Source organism: Pyxicephalus adspersus, chromosome 1 (genome assembly GCF_032062135.1).
Source record: "Pyxicephalus adspersus chromosome 1, UCB_Pads_2.0, whole genome shotgun sequence".
Lineage (NCBI taxonomy): Eukaryota > Metazoa > Chordata > Amphibia > Anura > Pyxicephalidae > Pyxicephalus > Pyxicephalus adspersus.
Genome location: NC_092858.1, coordinates 127,076,398 through 127,097,492, shown reverse-complemented (window position 1 = coordinate 127,097,492; position 21,095 = coordinate 127,076,398). Strand labels below are relative to the sequence as shown.

The 21,095-nt window shown below is 37.1% G+C and overlaps 1 protein-coding gene across 4 annotated transcripts in view; it reads left to right on the top strand.

Annotated features, from left to right (window-relative positions):
- KDM6A (lysine demethylase 6A) overlaps positions 1-10,399 on the top strand; it is a 55,302-nt gene extending 44,903 nt beyond the window's left edge. For all 4 annotated transcript variants that reach the window (XM_072426838.1, XM_072426828.1, XM_072426810.1 and 1 more), the window contains 12 exons: positions 1,088-1,217; positions 1,551-1,656; positions 1,755-1,960; positions 2,511-2,575; positions 3,047-3,121; positions 3,515-3,663; positions 4,051-4,165; positions 4,715-4,902; positions 6,074-6,215; positions 7,135-7,261; positions 7,365-7,535; positions 8,714-10,399. In XM_072426838.1, the coding sequence (XP_072282939.1) occupies positions 1,088-1,217; positions 1,551-1,656; positions 1,755-1,960; positions 2,511-2,575; positions 3,047-3,121; positions 3,515-3,663; positions 4,051-4,165; positions 4,715-4,902; positions 6,074-6,215; positions 7,135-7,261; positions 7,365-7,535; positions 8,714-8,743 (1,504 nt within the window). In that variant the 3' untranslated portion in view covers positions 8,744-10,399. The remainder of the gene's footprint in view (positions 1-1,087; positions 1,218-1,550; positions 1,657-1,754; positions 1,961-2,510; positions 2,576-3,046; positions 3,122-3,514; positions 3,664-4,050; positions 4,166-4,714; positions 4,903-6,073; positions 6,216-7,134; positions 7,262-7,364; positions 7,536-8,713) is intronic.
- The last annotated feature ends 10,696 nt before the right edge of the window (positions 10,400-21,095 follow it).

Here is a 21,095-nt window from a genome sequence, read left to right as displayed (position 1 = left end):
TCGTCAGCTCGCTCGCTCTCCTCCTCGTCAGCTCGCTCGCTCGCTCTCTCCTCGTCAGCTCGCTCGCTCGCTCTCTCCTCGTCAGCTCGCTCGCTCGCTCTCTCCTCGTCAGCTCGCTCGCTCTCTCCTCCTCAGCTCGCTCTCTCTCTCCTCCTCAGCTCGCTCGCTCGCTCGCTCTCTCCTCGTCATCTCGCTCTCTCCTCGTCATCTCGCTCTCTCCTCGTCATCTCGCTCCTCATCATCTCGCGCTCTCTCTCTCTCTCTCCTCGTCATCTCGAGAATATCATATATACCAGGAAGCTTCCCTGGTTTAAAAGTCTAAGGTTATATATGTTTTGATCATATTGGGGAAGTGTTATAACATCCTTGTCCTGTTTACATAGATTTCCCCCTTTCTTTCTCTGATTCCTATCACTTGAGTGGAAATCTAATTTCAATTTACCAGTTGAGGATATAGAAATTTTTCTTCATACGATCTGTGTATCTCCAGATTCTCCTGGTAATGCCTTACTAGAGTTAGTGAGTGTGCTTCTTTTGGGCATAGTTTATTTTTGTGAATCTCATATAGATGGCCCTATATGCATAAAAATATCAATACTGTATAAAAATAGAATTGTGACAGCCACTGCCCTATAAACATTTACCAGGGAAAAATGCCATTCTTTACAGTCAAAACATTGTATGCTTTGTGCAATGCTTTTTCATTCATTCTGGATGGCACTGAAGCTCCTTAACACATTGGGCTGTACTGTGGGTTAACACAATATAATGCTTTGCCCCCGGTGGACTCTAAACCTTCAGAATTTTTGGCACCATCTTAAAAAAAAAAAAAATCATGGTTTTGTTAAGCTAAAAATGTCATTAGTAGGTCAGGCACAAAAAAAAGTTTGTGAAGTCCAATCTTTAGCACCAGCAGTGATTTCTTAGATTCATAGGTTGTTTTGTTGTCTTGGATTTGTCTAGTTGTTACCTACAGATATGACATTGATATTGGTATGCCCATTTTTGTGATTCCTGTGAGATAGTACTAGATGTATGTTTTGCATAAGTGTATTGCATATATAAATATGTTGTTTATTTTGTGTAGGAATCTTGGCAAGAATGGTCTATCAAACAGTAGCATTTTACTGGACAAGTGCCCACCACCAAGACCTCCTCCTCCACCTTACCCACCATTACCAACCGATAAATTAAATCCACCTACACCCAGCATATATGTAAGTATTGAAATATGTTTAATGAATGTGGAATGAAAAAGATGATTTTTGAATGTCAAAACGTAAAAGCACTATTAGATTTAGTGCACATTGAATTCAGAGGACAACCTTGGATTTACTTAAATTTAGCAAGCCATAATCTGTCATTAGAGCTTTCCTTTAAGGGCTATTGTGCAAAGAGACGTTTGGTTTCTGAGCGGCTTTTCTTCCCTAAGTTGTGTGTGCAAAAGCAACCTGAAGCTTCTAAAAAGCAATAGAAACTTTATAATGAGCTGTACTTTTTATTTTACTTTGTTGTTTTAATGGGTTTCCATTTGCTGATGTTTCTTACAGTTGGAGAATAAGAGAGATGCTTTCTTTCCACCTTTGCATCAGTTCTGCACAAATCCAAACAATCCTGTCACTGTTATCCGTGGCCTTGCTGGAGCACTTAAACTAGGTTTGGTTTGTTTCATCAACTCGATAATAGCCAGTTTCTAAAACAATACTGGTCTTTAAAATATCTGTGGTTAAAATATTTTTTTTCTGCTTTCGTAGATCTTGGACTATTCTCAACAAAAACACTGGTTGAAGCAAATACAGAGCACATAGTAGAAGTGAGGACGCAATTATTACAGCCTTCAGATGAGAACTGGGACCCCACTGGAACAAAGAAAATTTGGCGTTGTGAAAGTAGTCGCTCACATACTACGATTGCAAAATATGCACAGTACCAGGCTGCTTCATTCCAGGAGTCATTAAGAGTTAGTACCACTTTCCAAGGATTAGTTTGGAGGAACAATGCATATTGTTTAAAGTGGAAAAGTGAAAGTTTATATTTTCTTCGTTATAGTAACAGTATGTGAGGATGCATAGGTTATCCTGTTTCTACTTCCTCATAGCTGTGAATCTGCAGTGTGAAGTCCTTCTGCTCCTTCACACTAGGCCTAGGACAAGGCATTTTAAGTCAGTCATAGAGAAGGACCAGCTCTAGGGAAACCAAAGACATTACTTGCCCTTTGCTTTTTGCTTGCTTCTTTTTTGGGCTCTGCTTCCATATTTCAGTCTAACCTATTCTGTAGGATGTTGTTTTTCATACTGGGTTTTATACCGTTCAAAATAAAATTTGTACCCTAAAATTAGGTATTTTGGAAATAATGCCAGTATTTCTTTCAATGGGTGCGAACATAATGGCACAGCAAGCCAGGAAAGATTTTTTTTATTTTATTATTATAAACTACTTTGAATAAAATGATTGAAATACATTCTGCAATTTGTTAGGTTAATGTATCTGTATTTTTATGCTCTCTCAAGGAGGAAAATGAGAAAAAAAGCCACCTCAGAGACCACTCAGACAGTGAATCTACATCATCGGACAAGTGAGTAGAAACCTTTATTTCTTGCTTGTCTGATGTTTCAAGTTTGAATTTTTTAAAGCCCCTAGTCTACATTATGTACCAGAGCAAGTGCAAGTTGTCTTAATGTAAGTCGGATCATTTATTGGCATTAGTTCAGTATTTGAACATCTTCTAAAAGCTTGTTAGTTTTTCCCGAAACATTTGCTAAATGTTGCTAGAAAAAATTTTTTTTTGTTTTGTTTTGTTTGGAAGATTAAAAATCGTCAATCTAATGTGTGGTCTAGGAAAGGTTTTACGACATGCAAAAGTTTTTATTCTTATGTAACAAAAATGTTTAAGTATCAATAAGTTAAGATATATCTTTCCCCAACACTTGAGTAATTTTTTTACTCCCTATCTTTATAAATATATGAGGAAGGGAAATGTTTTGTGGGTTGTTTTGTCATCAAATGTTTATATGTTGACCTCTGCCTTTTTTTTTTTTCCTCTTAGCTCTGGTCGGAAGAAAAAAGGCCCATTTAAAACCATAAAATTTGGGACCAATATTGACCTGTCTGATGAAAGAAAGTATGTGTTTTGGATAAATGTATTTTTTTGGGTAGTTAACTGAATGTTTTAATTTTTTAGGTTTATTTTGTGTGTGTAAACAAAAAAAAAAAAAAACATTTAGAGGGAAGTGAGAGGATAATGAACTAATAGTTATAGGAGCCTCTACTGCTGCTCTTCTTATCTCTCTTATTATGAGTCAAAATATAAATCGTAGTACTAGCAATGTCCTGGTATGCCAATTTAGGTGAAGGGCCCTACATGAGGGCTGCTAGCATATGTGTTGTGTCTTTGCAGATTGCATTTTTAACTCAAAGCAAAACTAAAACATCACATGTAATAAACTAGCAAAGGGTATAGGTTTTGATTTCTATTTTTACTGTTCTAACATTTTTTTATATCCTGTCCCTTAAGGTGGAAATTACAGCTACATGAATTGACCAAACTTCCAGCATTTGCACGTGTGGTATCAGCTGGCAATCTCCTAAGTCACGTTGGTCACACTATATTAGGAATGAACACCGTACAGTTATATATGAAGGTTCCAGGCAGCCGAACACCAGGTTTGTACCATAACATAAAGTTTCAAAAACAACTGTTAATACTTTTGGTAAAAAAATACTTTCTGTAAAAAATAATGACTTATTGTGTAGAGATCTTTTTCTTACCAGCTGGTTAGAAATAAACTCCTTTGTAACCAAATGGACAAAATCATTTCTTTTATTTTGGTAGTTGCATTTTAGCAGACAGGAAAACGTTATACATAGGGTTGCCTGTCCTGTAATACCATCTGTATTACCATTTTAACTAAAATATTGCATAATTTTAAGTTATACTTTTATTTAAATAAAAAAACTACCAACATTTAATTCATATCTTGAGGTAATATATTGGTCAATTTTTTAAACTATGAAAGCTGTTATGGTATATTTTCTGTTACTTTCATTTAGGTCATCAAGAGAACAACAATTTTTGCTCTGTGAATATAAATATTGGGCCTGGAGACTGTGAATGGTTTGTGGTCCCAGAGTCATACTGGTGTGTAATGAATGACTTTTGTGAAAAGTAAGTATTAAGGCATAGTGTGTATAAAATAATGTTGTCTTTAGGAAATTCAGAAACAGAGAAACAAAGAGTTTTTTCATTGCTTATCACCTGCTAACTTCTGGCCATGATCTGGTCAGGCCTTAGTCTTTTTTCACCAGTGAGTGATGACTTGAGTTTACATTCATTAAGTGCACCTCAAAACGCATAATATGAACACACTAAAGCTCCGTTCTTGGCAGTGGCTTTGGAATTGCTGCAGGAACTAGTATTGAGTGTGACTTGGTTTGTTGGATACAATTGTCCACACTGCCTACACTAATGCACATGCCAGCGTTCTGCATTTTTCACTACACATAGTCAAAATGGAAACAGCATTTCATTAATGGAGGAAAGAGAAATTGTGTAAGCACCCCAAAGATGTAGTTACCTGGTTGGTTGGTATGCTAAACGCTGCCCACTTGGCAAACATGATTATTAGTAAAATGGACAGGAATTTGCATCTAGCATTGCTTAATTTCTTAGGAGTTTATGATATTGTCATTTAACACATCTTTAAATGTTTTTCAGGAATAATATAAATTATCTTTTGGGATCCTGGTGGCCCAACCTTGAAGACCTGTATGAAGCAAATGTTCCGGTGTACAGGTTCATTCAAAGACCTGGCGATTTAGTTTGGATAAATGCTGGGACCGTTCATTGGGTTCAAGCTATTGGCTGGTGTAACAACATTGCATGGAATGTTGGCCCTCTTACAGGTTTGTACAGTCTTCATGAAGGATCTGTCCATTTATAGGTGCAATAAACTCAAAATTAAATTAAATAATACAAAAATTAGATGCATGAATATGTTTAGTAAAGATATCTGTTAAGGCATTAATAACATCTTGTTAAACACAACATATTCTACTAGCTATTATTGTGAGCAAAACTTCACAGTCCACTGCTGGACCCACAAGTCCAATTCATATAATAATACAGTTGTGCTTTAATAAAAAATACCTCCCATCTGGTGTCCACTCACCCCAAATGTTGAACCTACATTCTGGTCAAAACCTGCATTCCAGCTCGCAGTAAGTGTCAGACAGCATTTTCTCATCCTTTTACCATGCTTACACAGATAAAGCAGTAGTCTCCGATTCACCCATTCCTTTTAAATGAAAGGCCAACCAGGCATGCCCCTTCTGGAGAGTTATGAATGTTAACTGTTCTATTAAACATCATAGTAATAAAGGAATTTTGATTTTTGCTGCTGCACGGACTATGGAAGAAATAGTACTTTTCTAAAGCTGGATGGCTTAGCCATTCACCTAACAGGAATGAAATCCAAGCTTATTATCCACACAACTACATCTGTGAAAAATATTGCCTAGTAAATTTACTACAATCTAGGATCTGATTCACAAGTGCTTTTCATTTTTGATGAGTGAGGGAACAGATGGGCATTACTTGAAAGGAATGAAAAGCTTGGTTATGACATTTGTCCTTATTTAACTAATGCACCAGTTCAGTCAACTCTATTTTTCTTCAATAATTGATCCTGACATTCACCCACACACTGGAAACACCTTGTTGCCTCTCACATTCAGATAGCCTTGTTAAAATAAAATGCCAGTACTTCTCACACAAGAAATTATACCCAAATTTACCTTTGAAATGTATACGTATGCATCACAGGCTACATTTAGAAATATACATGGTGCTTAATAATCTGTGAAACTTTTTGTACACATTTTTAGTCAATTGTTGCACAGAACTCTTTCAGCACTTTCTGTCCCAGCCCATTTTGTTTGCCTTGGATAGCTGTAATCTCCCACGTAATGCTTTGTTGTTGCATGAATGTTCTTTTACTGTCAGGCAGTCATAATTTCATCACACTAAGATGTGATTCTGATTCTTTTTGTATGATTGTTAATGTATCTTTTTCAGCTTACCAATATAAGCTAGCAGTGGAAAGGTACGAATGGAATAAACTCCAATGTGTAAAATCTATAGTACCAATGGTTCATCTCTCATGGAACATGGCACGGAACATCAAAGTGTCTGATCCAAAACTCTTTGAAATGATTAAGTAAGTTGATCTTTTTCTTTTTTCATTGTGTCATCTGCCGTATATACTCAAATATAAACTAAGCTACCTACTTTTACCTGAGAAAAAAATAGTAAAACTAGAATGATTAATATTTACACTTAGGGCACAAAATGTCATCACTGCTAACATTAAAAACTGCAATGAATAGAAATGCCAGTAAAATTAATGTGTATAAATACCTCCATGGTCTGCTATTTTAAAACATTTAAAAGGGGAGAGTCTTTTTACTGAGCCACAATATAATTCGGTCACTTTCTCCTAAATAGTCTTTTGTTCACCAGTAGATGGCACTGAGTTTGCATGTAAGGTGTGTATAGATCTTTAAATGTCTCAGATGGAAGGCCTTTGGTATACATGTTACTTGAGGTTACGGCTCCATCTAATGGTGGGACTGGAGTATAAACAGATTATTTTTCTAATGAAATTTTGAGGGGAAAAAAGTTTGGCTATATAAGCTTCAGTATATGTCTTTAGTATGTGTCTTCATTTTGTAGTCACACAGATGAATCTTCTCACAATTACAAATACCGATGCACAAAACTGAAGGGATTTAAATTCTCTACAACTTAGTGTACGAAACCCTAATGGCAACCCTTATCCTATCACTTTTAGTCTGCTAAATATACCATTTAAAGTAAATACAAAAAAAAAAAAATACTTTTTCGAATAAATCTTCTTGATTTCAAAGCTGTGTTGTCATTTTAAAAGGGTAGGTAGGCACATACTATTTTTTAATTGTGTTCCACAGATGTACTATATATGCTTTTTTTATGGTCCATTGAGGACACAAATATACAGTGACTTGGATTTTTAGCGCATATGATATTTATCTGTGATGTTGTTACCTTGAGTTCCTAATATTATGGTCTTAAATTAAATTTTTTGCCATCCATTTTAGGTACTGCTTACTGCGGACGTTGAAGCAGTGCCAGGCTCTAAGAGAAGCTCTTATAGCTGCTGGAAAAGAAGTTGTATGGCATGGACGAACAAAAGAGGAACCAGCACATTACTGCAACATTTGTGAGGTTGGTTACACTTGAACAAATCTGTTTTTTATTTTGATATTTGCAAAATAAAACTTGATTCATATTGATCATGTAACTGCTATTAAAATATTTTCAACTTTAGGTGGAAGTCTTCAATCTCCTTTTTGTCACAAAAGAGAGCAATTTTAGGAAGACCTATATAGTCCATTGCCATGATTGCGCGCGGAAAACTAATCCAGATCTGGAAAACTTTGTGGTGCTAGAACAGTATAAAATTGAGGACCTAATGCAAATTTATGACTTATTTACATTAGTAAGTATTCAAAAAGTTAATTTTTACTGTTGACATTTTTGTATTTAGATATTGCACACCTTGCCAGAGTTTTAAGGTTCCTGAGGTGCTCTGTAATATAACAGAGTACATGTACTGCTGGGTGTTGGCAATAACTTTGTGATTGTACTAAAGACGCATTGGTATAATTTGAAAGCGTAACTTCAATACCTTGGCAAAGAGTGGGCCAGTAATCGAATAAGGTCTTTATGCTTGGTGTGCTTACTAATAATATTTGATGTATTCAAAAACACATGGCACATGATTTTCATATTTGGAGTTATTTATCTTTACTGTTGTTGTTGTTTTTTTTTTTTTGCCTTTTGTATCAGCGTACTAAAAACAATTTTCAAAGTGTTGATTGTATTTAGTGGAAAAGCATCGACGATAGGCATCTATCACTGTTCGCTTTGAGAGTGCTGCTTTGCACCACAGTTACTAAGGTGTAACTTTTAAACCCATTAATCATGTTGAGGAGTTAAAGTAAGCTTTCCAATGTGGTAGAAGTAATGGGTAATAAGCCCTTTACCGAATGAAGGGAGATGTAATAGCTTATGGCAGGGGTGCCCAAAACGTTGATCGCGATCTGGTCGATGGCAAAGGCAATGCGAGACAATTGCGGAGCCCTGCCTTACCCCTCCCTGCTGTTTACTAGCAGCTTCGCTGTACGTCTATAAAGATGCTAATGTCTTTCAGTGCGTGCGTGGGGAGGCTCGTATAACAGTTGGGAGGGAGGCATAGAAGAGGACAGGAGGCCAGTCTGAGGTAAGCAGTGTTGGGCGGCCAAGTCAGTTCAGGCTTGGTGTCAGGGTTCAATTACAGTACAGCAGTTTTTTCTTGTGCAGCACGTCAATCTCTTATGACAGGTGAACTGTAACTTCCATTGCACTATTGTCTTGTAGAGCAATGTCTGTGCAATGTTCTGCCACTCAGTGTCTCATTAGCTCTAGTAACTTCTGTTTCATACTTGGTGTATATATATATTTATGTAAATAAATGTTTAGCATTTTTATTGTTGGTAGATCATTTTGACCTGGTCATTTTAGAATTAGCTCGCAAGCAAAAAAGTGTGGGCACCCTTGGTTTATGGTATTTAGAGGAACACTCTATGGTTGGTGATATTTGATCTTTAAAAACATTGTTTTATTTTTTTTTTCCAGGCTCCTCCAATGCCTTCACCATCTTCTTGACATTTTTCTGTGGACAGTAAAAGCGAACATTTCTGATATTCAGGAAGCAACCCAGTTCTGCACCACTGTTTTTGTTTTTATTTTTTCCTTTTGTTAGGTAGCTGTTCCATAAGGCTGCTGGCTGAAAGCTGCGTCTATGCAACCTTCCAAGTGCGGAGTGTCAACCAACTGGACAGGAGATGTGCTCCTATTCCAGGACTTTACTATAAATAATGCTGATCCAGCTATTCATTAAAGAAGAAATCCATGTTTTGTATATATATCTGACAAAACTGGCAACATTATACAGACTACTGACTTGAAAATCACTTTAGGGTTTTTCCTTACATTTTTTTCCCTCCCTTTTTCTCTGTTTGACTAAAAATGTTTTATTTCTATCCCACATTCTTTTCCCATTTTGTTTGAATTAAGTACTAACTTAGCTGGTTGTCTTTGTAAGGTAATTAGAAATTTTATGTCTTTTGGGCAATTTTTTAATGTGAAAAGTGATTTTTTTTTTCCTAACCAGCTTTCAATTTTTCATTTCTGTCTTGTTTTGAAAACCATGACGGTTACAATTTATGTTTCCTAAAAAGAAAAAAAAAAGTATGGAAAAAAATATATAAAAAAGAAAACTAACAGCCAAGTCACAAAGATAAATGGGTTGCACATAGACTAAGGAATAAACTTCAGATATGTGATTTTTGTTTCTAATCTTGATGTAAATTTACACTATTTATAAATACATATTTATTGCTTGAAAATATTTGTGAATGGAATGCTGTTATTTTTTTCCAGATTACCTGCCATTGAAATTTAAGGAGTTCTGTCATTTGAAACACTACTCCTGTTACATTTTCTATGTGTAAATAAAACTGCTTAGCATTGTACAGAAACTTTTATTAAAACTGTTTAATGTTTAAAACGTTTTTTTCTGTTTGAATTTTACCAGAATCTATGTACAGTGCTTAGTCTTTTATTCATGTTTAAATCTACATATATATTTATATATACACATGTGTGTATATATGTAAATAAATATCAATTATTGTGTGGGAGGGAGGCTACGTTTTATATAAGGTCTATATCACTAGTAGATAAGAGATATGTCTACTGTAAGTATTGATTACAAAACAGTTTTTGTTTTGTTTTTTTATTATAAATATATATATATAGTACGTGATTATAATCTGCAGTGTCCTTCAGATTTTGTTTTTTAATTGTTAAAGATGCAATAAAACAAAACATTTAAGCCCTGTGAACTAAGATGAAGTAGCTCTCCATAAAGTTACACTTGTTTTGTATCACCTGGCATGAGATGACAGTATTTATCTCTGTGCACTTAAAAATATTTCTATGTGCACTTCAAAATGCTACGTTTGCTGACATTCCAAAATAAGCCAGAAAACTATTGGAACAGGTAAAGAGTTCTTTTAAAAAGTACCTATTTTTGCGTAATATGCAGTGTATCCCAAAGAAATATGTAATAAAGTTCTCCTGATTCTAGAATTTATATTCTTTAAAAAACAGTTTTCGCGCATCACTTTATGATTTTAACTTATCTTACAGTGTAAAAATAAATAACTTGACCTGGTTTTCCAGTTACCACTGAAAAATAATTAGACTTTATTTTTGAGCCTGGAACGCAATGCAAATAAAACATCATCATTTAATTTATTTATGTTGAGAAGTTGTGTAGTGTTTTATGTTCATTTCAGGGTTGGTATCTATGCACAGAACTGAGTGCAAAGTTTTATGCTAGAATCTTTATTATGCGTATCATTTTGGAACAGTGAGGGGCCCCGGTCATCCTCTGAAGGTTTACAAAAAACAACGTTATGACTTTATACATCTTTCGTCTACAGCATCTGATGGTCATTCTAAGCGTTTTTACTTTTGATTGCAATTTGATGGTTAAGTGCCAAACTGATTGACACAGATTAGAAGTTTGGCCTTTGCTTGCCTGCCCTATGTTTGTCCTGACTTGACCTGATTTGTAGGCAGGCAACTTGAATTTTTAGGAGCAGTTCAGCAACTCCATATACATATAGGTTTTCTTTAAAGGTATTTGTGGCTCTGTATGCTTTAAACATTCCGTAAACGTTACCTTTTTCTTAGGGGTTGATTTCCTTGTATTATGTAAGTTTGCTTATGCAAATGGTATTGGCATATATAAAAATAAGACATTACACCTCTTAGTGTTGTTTTAGTCTTCAGCTTTCATTCCACTTATTTTTAACTGTTTAACACTAAAACTGTAATGCAGGAACAATATACCAGGAAATAAAATGTAAAATCTGAGACGTGTGACCTCCAACTCGGCAGTGAATTTCTTTGATCTCCTTATAGCCCCAAAAAATGTTTCCCTATAGTCCACTGTTTGTAATTTTGTTTTTTGTTTTTTTACACCTGACTGTGGCTAGAATACATTTTTGTTGCAGTTCAACTTAAAATTTTTGTTTCAGCACAGAAAATGTTTAAAGGATAACTACTTTCACAGTTATGTACATTTATCCTTTGCCATTCATCTCTACCTTCATTCTGAGCAGAACCCAAACACTTTATACAGTAGAGTACAATACCTACCTTGCATTGTGTCACCTGTTTTTAAAAAGAGGCCGGTTTATTCCATTTGCTTTTTCATTTTTTGTGGTAAATCAAAAACTCATAATGACTGGGCCACTTAAGAATGATGGAACGGAGCACCTTATAAGTAAACGTGCCCTCAAATAAAGCGGCATTAGCTTTTAAAATGCAACATCGCCATGAATGCAGATTGTAAAGTGGTTTTGGTCACATTTATTTGAAGCTGCACTTGTGACAAAAACAGCATCAGCACAGCAGTGGTCATCCCCTCCTAAAGGCCTAATATTGGTGGCAACCGTGTACAAAGCATTGGAGCCCTGGCTGGGTAGAGTGAGGGAAGCTTTCTTTAAAGTGTTTATTTTTTTTGGGGTGGGATTTTGTTCATCATTTCTTTTGGTTTCCCAGAGAACACTCCTGGATAGGGTCAAAAGGACCTTTAGCTAATCTGTTAGGGACTTAAAATAAGTCCCTGGGAGTAACAAAGTTTGTTTCACTGGAGCCCTGCATCGGTACTGTGTGTTAGGCTTTTCTACGCCCCAACCTGAAAATCAAAATCCTGACAACAGAAGGCTGGAGGAATGGTCTTTGCACCGTGGTGAAACGTCTTACATACTTAAGTGTAAATCCTCCTGGTGACTTCTTTGTGAATTTGAGTAAGGAGTGTGTTACTTTGGGATGATGAACATACCCTGGACACCCTGGCCTGGATAAAGGGACAGCTGCCACAGGAATGGAACTTACATTATCTGTAAATCTGAGAACCATGTCCTCTAAGGCAGTTGTCTCCCAACGTTTTGGAGCTGGCGGACTGCTCATGCTTAGGGAGCTGTTTGTCACTCAAAGGTAAACAAACGTCCCACAGAGTGATGTCATGATGCCAGAACCCGCCCACTCCCATCGCAGGTCTAAGCCACAACCCCAATTGAGCCTGCGATGCATATGGGAGACATGGTCGTGCCCGCGCGCCCCCAACAAGTGGGGTCCTGACCCTGCTGAGGGGTGCACTGGCCAGAGCCGTGGACCACCACTGGTCTCAGTGCTATAGTGGACCGGAGCTTGGGGGACTCCTGCTCTAGGGCAACTGTGGGCCTTTTGGAATAGGGCCACAACTGCTTTGGTACAGTTTTTATATCACTCTGGGAATTGGGGACAAAAAAAAAAAAAAAAATGCATATACTAGATCGTAATCCTGTTTGATTTCCTGGTTTGCAAAAAGCCATACCCCATTTTCTCATTATGGACAGCTGCCGATTCAGTTCCCACTCCTTCTGCTGAACCAGTTGTCAAGTGTGGAAATCTGCTAAGAACTTTAAAGAACCCTTTATATGGACTGCGGCAGTGACCCAGATGTTTTCTTCTGTTCATCCAAAGTTTACTCTTACAGTGACCAAGCTTCCCCCCGTCAGTTCATTTAGGCCACAGTAGTGGCATTGTCCAAAGGTATTAGGACATCTTGCCCTTTGATGGTGGATTAAAAGGTTAGCAATGCTCCCTTTATTACCGACAAGCTTGAAGGACTTCAAGCTGATGCAATGCAAGTGGGATAAAGCCAGCACTACAGTATCTGTTCAGAACTTTGAGAATTAATTCCTTCAAAGTACATGTAGTAGCTGAGATTAGTTTTTGTTTTCAGTTATTTTTATTAGATTTTTAGTATAGGTTTTCCAAAAAAAAAAAAAGAATGGGGTAGTCAACAATACATAGTTACATAGTAGATTAGGTTGAAAAAAGACATCAAGTTCAGCCACTACATAGGCAAATAAACATATCCCAGATATAAAACCCCATAAGACATAGTTGGTCCAGAGGAAGGTAAAAATAAACCCCTGGTACAATTTGTTTTAACGGGAACAAAAAATTCCTTCCTGATTCCACAAAGCAATCGGATGTTCCCTGGATCAACAGTCACTTATTTTTACTTTAAATCCTTAATACCCAGTTATATTCTGTGCTTCTAGAAAAACTTAAAACTTTTTCTTAAAGCAATCTTTAGTAGTTGCTGAAACTACTTCCTGAGGGAGCCAATTCCACATTATCACTGACCTTACAGTGAAGAATCCCTTCCTTATCCGGAGCTTAAACTTCTTTTCCTCCAGACGCAAAGAGTGCCCTCTTGCTCTTTGTAATGATCTCAAAGTGAATAATGGGGAAGATAGTTTATATGATGGACCGTGTATATATTTATACAGGGTGATCATATCCCCCCCTAAATGTCTCTTCTCAAGGGCGAATAGATTCAGTTCAGCTAATCTCTCCTCATAGCTGAGCTCCTCCATTCCTTTTATTAGTTTAGTTGCCCTTCTCTGCACTCTCTCCAATTCCACAATGTCCTTTTAGTGAACTGGTGCCCAAAACTTGACTGCATATTCCAGATGTGGTCTGACCAATGCTTTGTACAGGGACAGGATTATGTCTCCATCTCTGCAGTCTATTCCTCTTTCTGGATTTAATGGACTGTATGGACCTAATTCCATTACATAGTTTGGTGTCATCTGCAAACACAGAATTGGTACTTTTAATCCCAAACTCTATATCATTTAAGATATTAAGATATTTAAGATGTTAAACAGTAAAGGTCCCAACACTGAACCCTGGGGTACACCACTAATAACCTTAGACCATTCAGAGTATGAATTATTAATTACAACTCTTGATGCGATCTTTAAGCCAGTTCTCTATTCATTTACAGATTGACTTTTCTAAACCTTTCGACCCTAACTTGCATATTAACTGTCTGTGGGGTACAGTGTCAAACTATATCAACTGATATTCCACTGTCTACCTGTTTACTTCCTCAAAGAAAGACAGTAAATTTGTTTGACAACTTCTGTCTTTCTTGAAGCCATGCTGACTATCACTTATAATATTATTTTCTAGCAGAAACTCCTCCATGTGGCTCTTTATCAAACTCTCTAGGACCTTTCCAACTATGGACAATTAAACCCCCTAGTGTTGTAATTCTGTCAGTTTTTTGATGCAAAAAGTGATCCTATTTTTTTTGCATAGAAATTTTTGTTTATATTGTGAGCCTGTAATTCTTAGGATTACCTCCTGGGTATGATAATTATATTTATTTATTATATTAAAATCATAAATTATAATATAATACATAATTATAAATAATAATTTTTAAAAATAATGAAATAATAGACAATAATGTAATCTTAAAATAAAATTTAAATTTAAAAATGTACTTTAATTTTTATTTCATGTTGTGTGGTGTTTTTGCACTCTAAAAACCATTTAAAAGCAGATTACATTGTAATCTGCTTTTAAATTTCCCTCCCAGACACACCCCCATACTTCACCAATCACATCACCCGGAAGATGACATCCTCCTGGGGTGATGTGAGTGGGGATTTCCCGTCTGTCTCACACAGATGCTGGAGCTGCTCTGCATCTCCAGAGAGATGCAAAGCACAATGCAGGACTTCTGCATTGTCCTTCACATCTCACTGCAGATACGAGCAGCAATAGCAAATTCTGGGGGTGGCCGCTGATGGGAGCAGCGGCGTGGCTGGGACCCGGATGGTATTTAAAAGCCAATTACTCAATAATCTGCTTTTAAATTTCCCGCCCAGCCACGCCCCCCCGACGGAATGGCGTCCCAGCTTCACAGCGGGACCATCCGATCGCTGCTGGAGCGCGGGGCAAAGGTAAGGGGGGCCCTTAAAGTTACCCCGAGTGTGACTCAAGGTTACCGCTTTTTGCATGTAAAAGCCACCCCGAGTCACACTCGGGATTACCGCTAGGGAGGTTAAACTAACTGGTCTGTAGTTACCTGGTAATGACTTTGCTCCTTTTTTGAAGATAGGAACCACATTGGCCTTACGCCAATCCATCGGTACCTTGACAGTGACTAAAGGGTCTCTAAAAATTAGAAATAATGGCTTTGAAATAACTGAGCTCAGCTCTTTGAGGACACGTGGATGTAATCCATCAGGTCCTGGTGCATGTCAACCTTAATTTTTCCCAGCGGTTTCTCAATCAGATCAATTCTGAGCCATTTTGACTCATTTAAGGCAATGACATTGCTATTATGAATTTGAACTTGAGCTCTGTCATTTTCCTTAGTGTACTAGTAAATCTGCCTTGTCTTTATCCCTAGTTACCAACCCAGCAACTTTTAGGAGCCTACATGCTCAGATCTGATCTTTTTGCTGTTAAAATATTTGAAAAAAGTTTGGGGGTTTGCCTTACTTTCCTTTGCAATCTGTCTTTCATTTTGAAGTTTTTCACATTTTATCTCCTTTTTACATCTTTTGTTATATTCTTTATAGGTTTCAAATGATGAAGGTGATCCTTCATTTTTATATTTTTGTCTGTAAGCCAAATAGGTTTTAATTTTAGCCTCTAAAACTTATTACCCATTGGAATATATTTTTCAGTTTGCTTTTGTAGAACAGACTTGAAACATTCCCATTTCTGTTCTGTGTTGAGGACAATATTGTCTCCCAGTCCAAGTCACAGAGAGCAGCCCTTAATAATGGGAAACTTGCTCTCTTAAATTAAATGTTTTTATCTCTCCTGTTTTTGCTTCCTGTTTACAGCTTACATTAAATGAAATCATATTATGGTCACTGCTACCCAGATTCTCTTTTATTTGCACATTTGTTATAAGCTCTGCATTGTTAGAAAGAACTAGGTCCAGCAGAGTATCATTTCTAGTTGGGGCTTCTATAAACTGCCATAAAATTATCTTGTATTAAATTCACAATTTTCCTCCCTTTTGCTGTTCCTGTAGTGCCATTACTCCAGTCAATGTCAGGGTAGTTGACATCTCCCATGATTAAAACACTTCCACTTTTTGCTGCTTTTTCTATCTGTGCTAGTAGTCGATTTTCTATTTCTTCCTTAGCACTGGGGGGCCTAAAGCAGACTCCAATAATTAATTGTGTGTTATTAAACCCCACATTCAATTCCACCCATAATGCCTCAACCTCATCGATTGTTCCATCCGCAATGTTTTCTTTCACATTCACTTTTAGATCACTTCTCACATATAGACAGACACCACCACCCTTTCGTTTGACTCTGTCTTTACGAAAGAGAGTATACCCAGGAATATTGACTCCTCACAAAATATTCTCCTCACTCAATATCGTTTCCAACTCCCCTATCTTGTTTGCTAGACTTGTAGCATTGGTGAACAGGCTCTTAAAACCATTGCTGCTTTTATCATCATTGTTTGCCAAATCATTTTGTTTTTCAGTACAACTAGTACTGCACAATCCAATGTTTGTTTGTAACATTGAAGCTTCTTACAATTATCCATAATCCTCCCCCCAACTATCCCCAATCCACCCTCCACTAGTGTCTGACCCCTGACTAACCTTTCTGCCACCTTATTTGACTGTCCCACCCCCTTCTGTCCTAGTTTAAATATCCCTCCACCATTCCCCTAAATATTTCCTCTAGCAGACCCCCTTTCATTTAGGTGCAAACCATCTCTGGCATACAAGTTGTACCCCAATAAAAAGTCAGCCCAGTGCTCTATGAACCCAAACCCTTCCCTTCTACACCAGGACATAAGCCATGCGTTTAGCTGCAACATTGCAAATACAAAAGAGCTCAGAAAACCCAATTTATATCCTGCCAATGAATATACAATATAAACTCTAACTCAAAAAAAGCGGGAACAACAAAAAGGAGGGAGGGGGGAGGGGGGGGTAGGGCTAAAAAAAAAGGGAAACTGCAAAGAATGATTTGAGGAAGAAGGTAAGGGGGGGGAGGTTATAGTATTCAGGATCTGTCATCACAATTAAAAGCCATATAGAGGAGATGAGAAGGACTTTAAACCATAAAAAAATCTATTGTAAAATTGGCAGGAAAGTATAAGGGGATCCAGGGTGTTCAGAGGGCGTCATCGTTTCTAAGGGGTCTGTTTATAAAGCTTTGGATCTGACATTCACTGGAACATTTCTTAGTGGATAACCTTCTAGGTCCATATGTTTCATTGGCAGTAATTGATTCTCCACAAGGGAATGTTTCAGTGAATGTTAGATATCTATACATGGTATGAATTTAGGGGGCGAAATGGGATAGAGGCATGATGTCTCCCCCTTAACACTACTGTGTATTTTTCCGAGATTATGGGAGATTGTGTTCTTATAGTCATTTTTATGATTTCTATATATAAAAATCATGTAGTTACAGGTTTAACTTTTAGTTTTAATATTTAGCCCTTTATTGATATAGAAATTATCTGGTCTGCTAAGATGATGGGAAGATATACATACTGATACATAGACAAAGCGGACAGATGGGAGAGGACAATTGAGGAGAAGCAGAAATAGCTGAGCAAACATTTTGCAACAGAAGTCCCCAATATGAAGCTAAATTATTGCTATATGCTTGAAGTAGTGTCATAGTTTAGGATTGTTTGCTTAGGTTTGCCTGTATGTTGATGTATTAATTGTTTTCATCATTGCTTGCCAGTTCATCCCTCTGTACACAATTTTTTATGTTAAGTGCAGTAAAGGTACAGATATTGTATACTTGCCAACATTCCCTTAAAAACTGCTGTAGAATTAAGACTGATATTTAGAAAAGAAAGACCGGAACTAATGATATTGTGAGATCACCCGTAGCAACAGGGGTGTTTCTAGCAGGAAACCGGGCCAGCAGGTTTTAAGTGCATCAAGGGTTTATTTCACTTACAACTATTTCCACCAAAAACAGACAAAATAAAACAAACAGCAAAATAAAGCCTGGCCACTTGGCCACTAACTCACTGTTAGTTCCATTAACTAGAAATCCAGCCCAACCTAGTTCTGTGCAGGACTCTAAGGCCCTAACCATTTATGTTTTGTAACAAAGTCTGTGTCTTTACAGTTCACCAGCCAAGACAGAGACACAGGAATCAGCAGGCTGGGAGTTTATATCCCCAGCCTAATTTCCAGGATGCATTTCAGGTGAGACAGTTACACCCAGGCCTCTTTAGCTCCCCCACCTGGCCAAGAAGCCTGGTACTTCAACACCACCTTCAGGTTAAAAGGAAAACTGACTAAACAGAAAAATACTCTGCATATCACCTGTATCTGGGGCATATGTACCTGTCATCCTGGACGAAACCCTGTGATTTATTTGGCCATATATTAAAGCCTAATTCTAAATTTTAACTCCTCCTTTCCAAAGATAGTTTCTAAGTTTCACAAGGAACAGAAAGTATAATTCCTAATTTTTACAAGGTCCTAGGAATGATTTGGCACTCAAATTTTACATCCTTGGGGTAAGCAGACGTGTATATTGAACATTAGGTACAAGATTTTAGGAAACGAGAATTACCTAAAAACATGGTTTATGAAACAAAGGGTAGTATTGGGCCACACTCCACTGAATTAGTAAAGATTCTTGGGTGGAGAATGCATCCATATCTCTGAAGCAAATTCTTTATATAAGCCTGCAATCTGGTTTATTTACCACAATTAAGCAGTTGAATATTTTGTCAATTAGGAATCTGTCCTTTGGGCAAAAGGTCTTACCAGATGTAGTCCTGGCCTCATCATGTCAGTGTCTGTCATGGAGGAGAAGAGATAATACATTGAAAATGATTCTTTCCAGTGATTTGGTTTTTCACAAATCCCAAATCCCAAAACAACCCTATATGTTAAGTAGGTAATAATAAAAGTACTAAGGATGTAATGGTGGAAGGGGTCTTTTCATCGTCTGCTTCTCCATTACAGTTAGGTGGAACGGGCAAGCTCTTTGTGGCTGTCATGAAGGAGTTTGTGGAAACCAAATTAACAGTAAGAGTAATCCTAAATTGCTTCTTGTGTCCAGCCTACAATATACTTTGAGATTGCTTCTGTACAGAATTTGGAACAATGGTACTTGATTTATTAAAGCTCTCCAAGATAGACTATCATAAGAGAACCTGGGTGAAGAAAACATGAAACAAATTTCTTAAAAAATCCTTTGCTATTGTCAAATGTTTTCAGATCTGGACTAGATTCATTCCAGTTTTGCTGGATCACCCAGGCTCTCCTATTATAGTTTTCTCCTGTCTTGGAATTCCTTAATACATCAGGGCTCACTCTGTCTGGACATGATCACATCACTAAAGTTTAAGTACTTTTTTATTGAAAGTTAACTTTTTAATTAAACTGTTGCTGTATATTATATTTAAAAATATATTTATACAGTCTTGCAAAATTACCAATTTTGCTTTAAAACGTAGGTTTGCTTTACAAACTCAGTTTATTAACTTGCAGCATGGTTTTATTTACATCTTGATAGTTATAGACTTCCATTGCAGACCTCAGTCACAAACCCACACGGTTTTGCATATCAGCGTTGGGTTCTGGGACAAGCACCTAGCCTGGGGGCATGGGGAGGTTGGGCAGGCTGGCAAGATGCTGTGGTCAGCAGGCCCCACTATTGCTCTTCACAATTGTTAAAACTCTGCAGAAGTGACAGGTGACTATTAACTGTATAATAACAAAAATTAAACAAGTATAATTAGAAAATGTTTTATATTATATAACTATTGAACCTGATTTATTAAACCTATCCAGAGCTGGAGAAGAAAGACTATCATGGGAGAACCTGGGTGATCCAGCAAACCTAGAATGGATATGGTAACATAATTTCCTACTGTATTTTTTGGCAAATGTTTTCATTCTGGGTCTGCTTGATCACCCAGTTTCTCACATGATAGTCTTGGGTGATATATATTATATCATATATATATATATATATATATATATATATATATATATATATATATATATTCATTCAGGTACCTACATATAAACTGCATAATTATTTTTGTGTCATTTCTAGCCATGCTGATGCTTTGGGATATTCTTACATTGGGCTTGATTTATTAAAGCTCTCCAAGGCTGAAGAGGATACACTTTCATCAGTGAAGCTGGGTGATCCAGCAAACCTGAAATGGATCTGGTACAGAATTTCAAACATTTGCTAGCAGATAGCAAATAACTTTGAATAATTATTTTCCAGATGTGCTTGATCACCCAGGTTCACCCTTAAAAGTGTATCCTCTCCAGCCTTGGGGAGCTTTATTACATCAGGCCCTATCATGGGAGAACCTGGGTGACCCTGGGGTTCTGGTCCAAGTTTGAAATGAAAATCAGAAAAAGTAAAACATTTTTGTAAAAGTAAAAAGTAGTTTTAACTGTCTATACATGCCAAGAGAGGTTTTGTTAACAGAAAAGTTAAGCAATAATTTATGTAGCACATAAAAAGTTAAAACCGAAGCAGACAAAAGACAATTAATTGATGCTTCTAGACAGAGATTCAGTATTGACATTATATAAGTATGATTGATCAGGAGAGTCTGAAAGGTCTATTTTATTTGGACATAGTAAAGCTGCGTACACACTTCCAATTTTTGTCGTTGGAAAGGATCTTTCACGATCCTTTCCAACGACAAGGGAGTGCACGATGCATGAACGATAGCATGAACGATTCATGCTCTATGAAGAGGGGAGGGGGAGAGCGACGGAGCGGCACCCTGCTGCGCGCTCTCCCCTTCCCTTTCATTAGGATCGGCTGTCGTCCATCGTCCGTGGATCCGGCAGGTCGGTCGTCCGGACGATGGACGACACCGACTGTACACACGGCAGATTTTCGCCCGATAATTGGCCGATGCCGATTATCGGGCGATAAAAATCTGACGTGTGTACGTAGCTTTAGTCTCTTTTTCCTGACATTCGTCTTGTCTGGCTTCTTCAGGGTAAGGTTTACAAGTCATATAGTGTACACATATGCATATGAGTTATAAAAGTATTTCATAAATAGCACTTACAAATTCATTCACCTA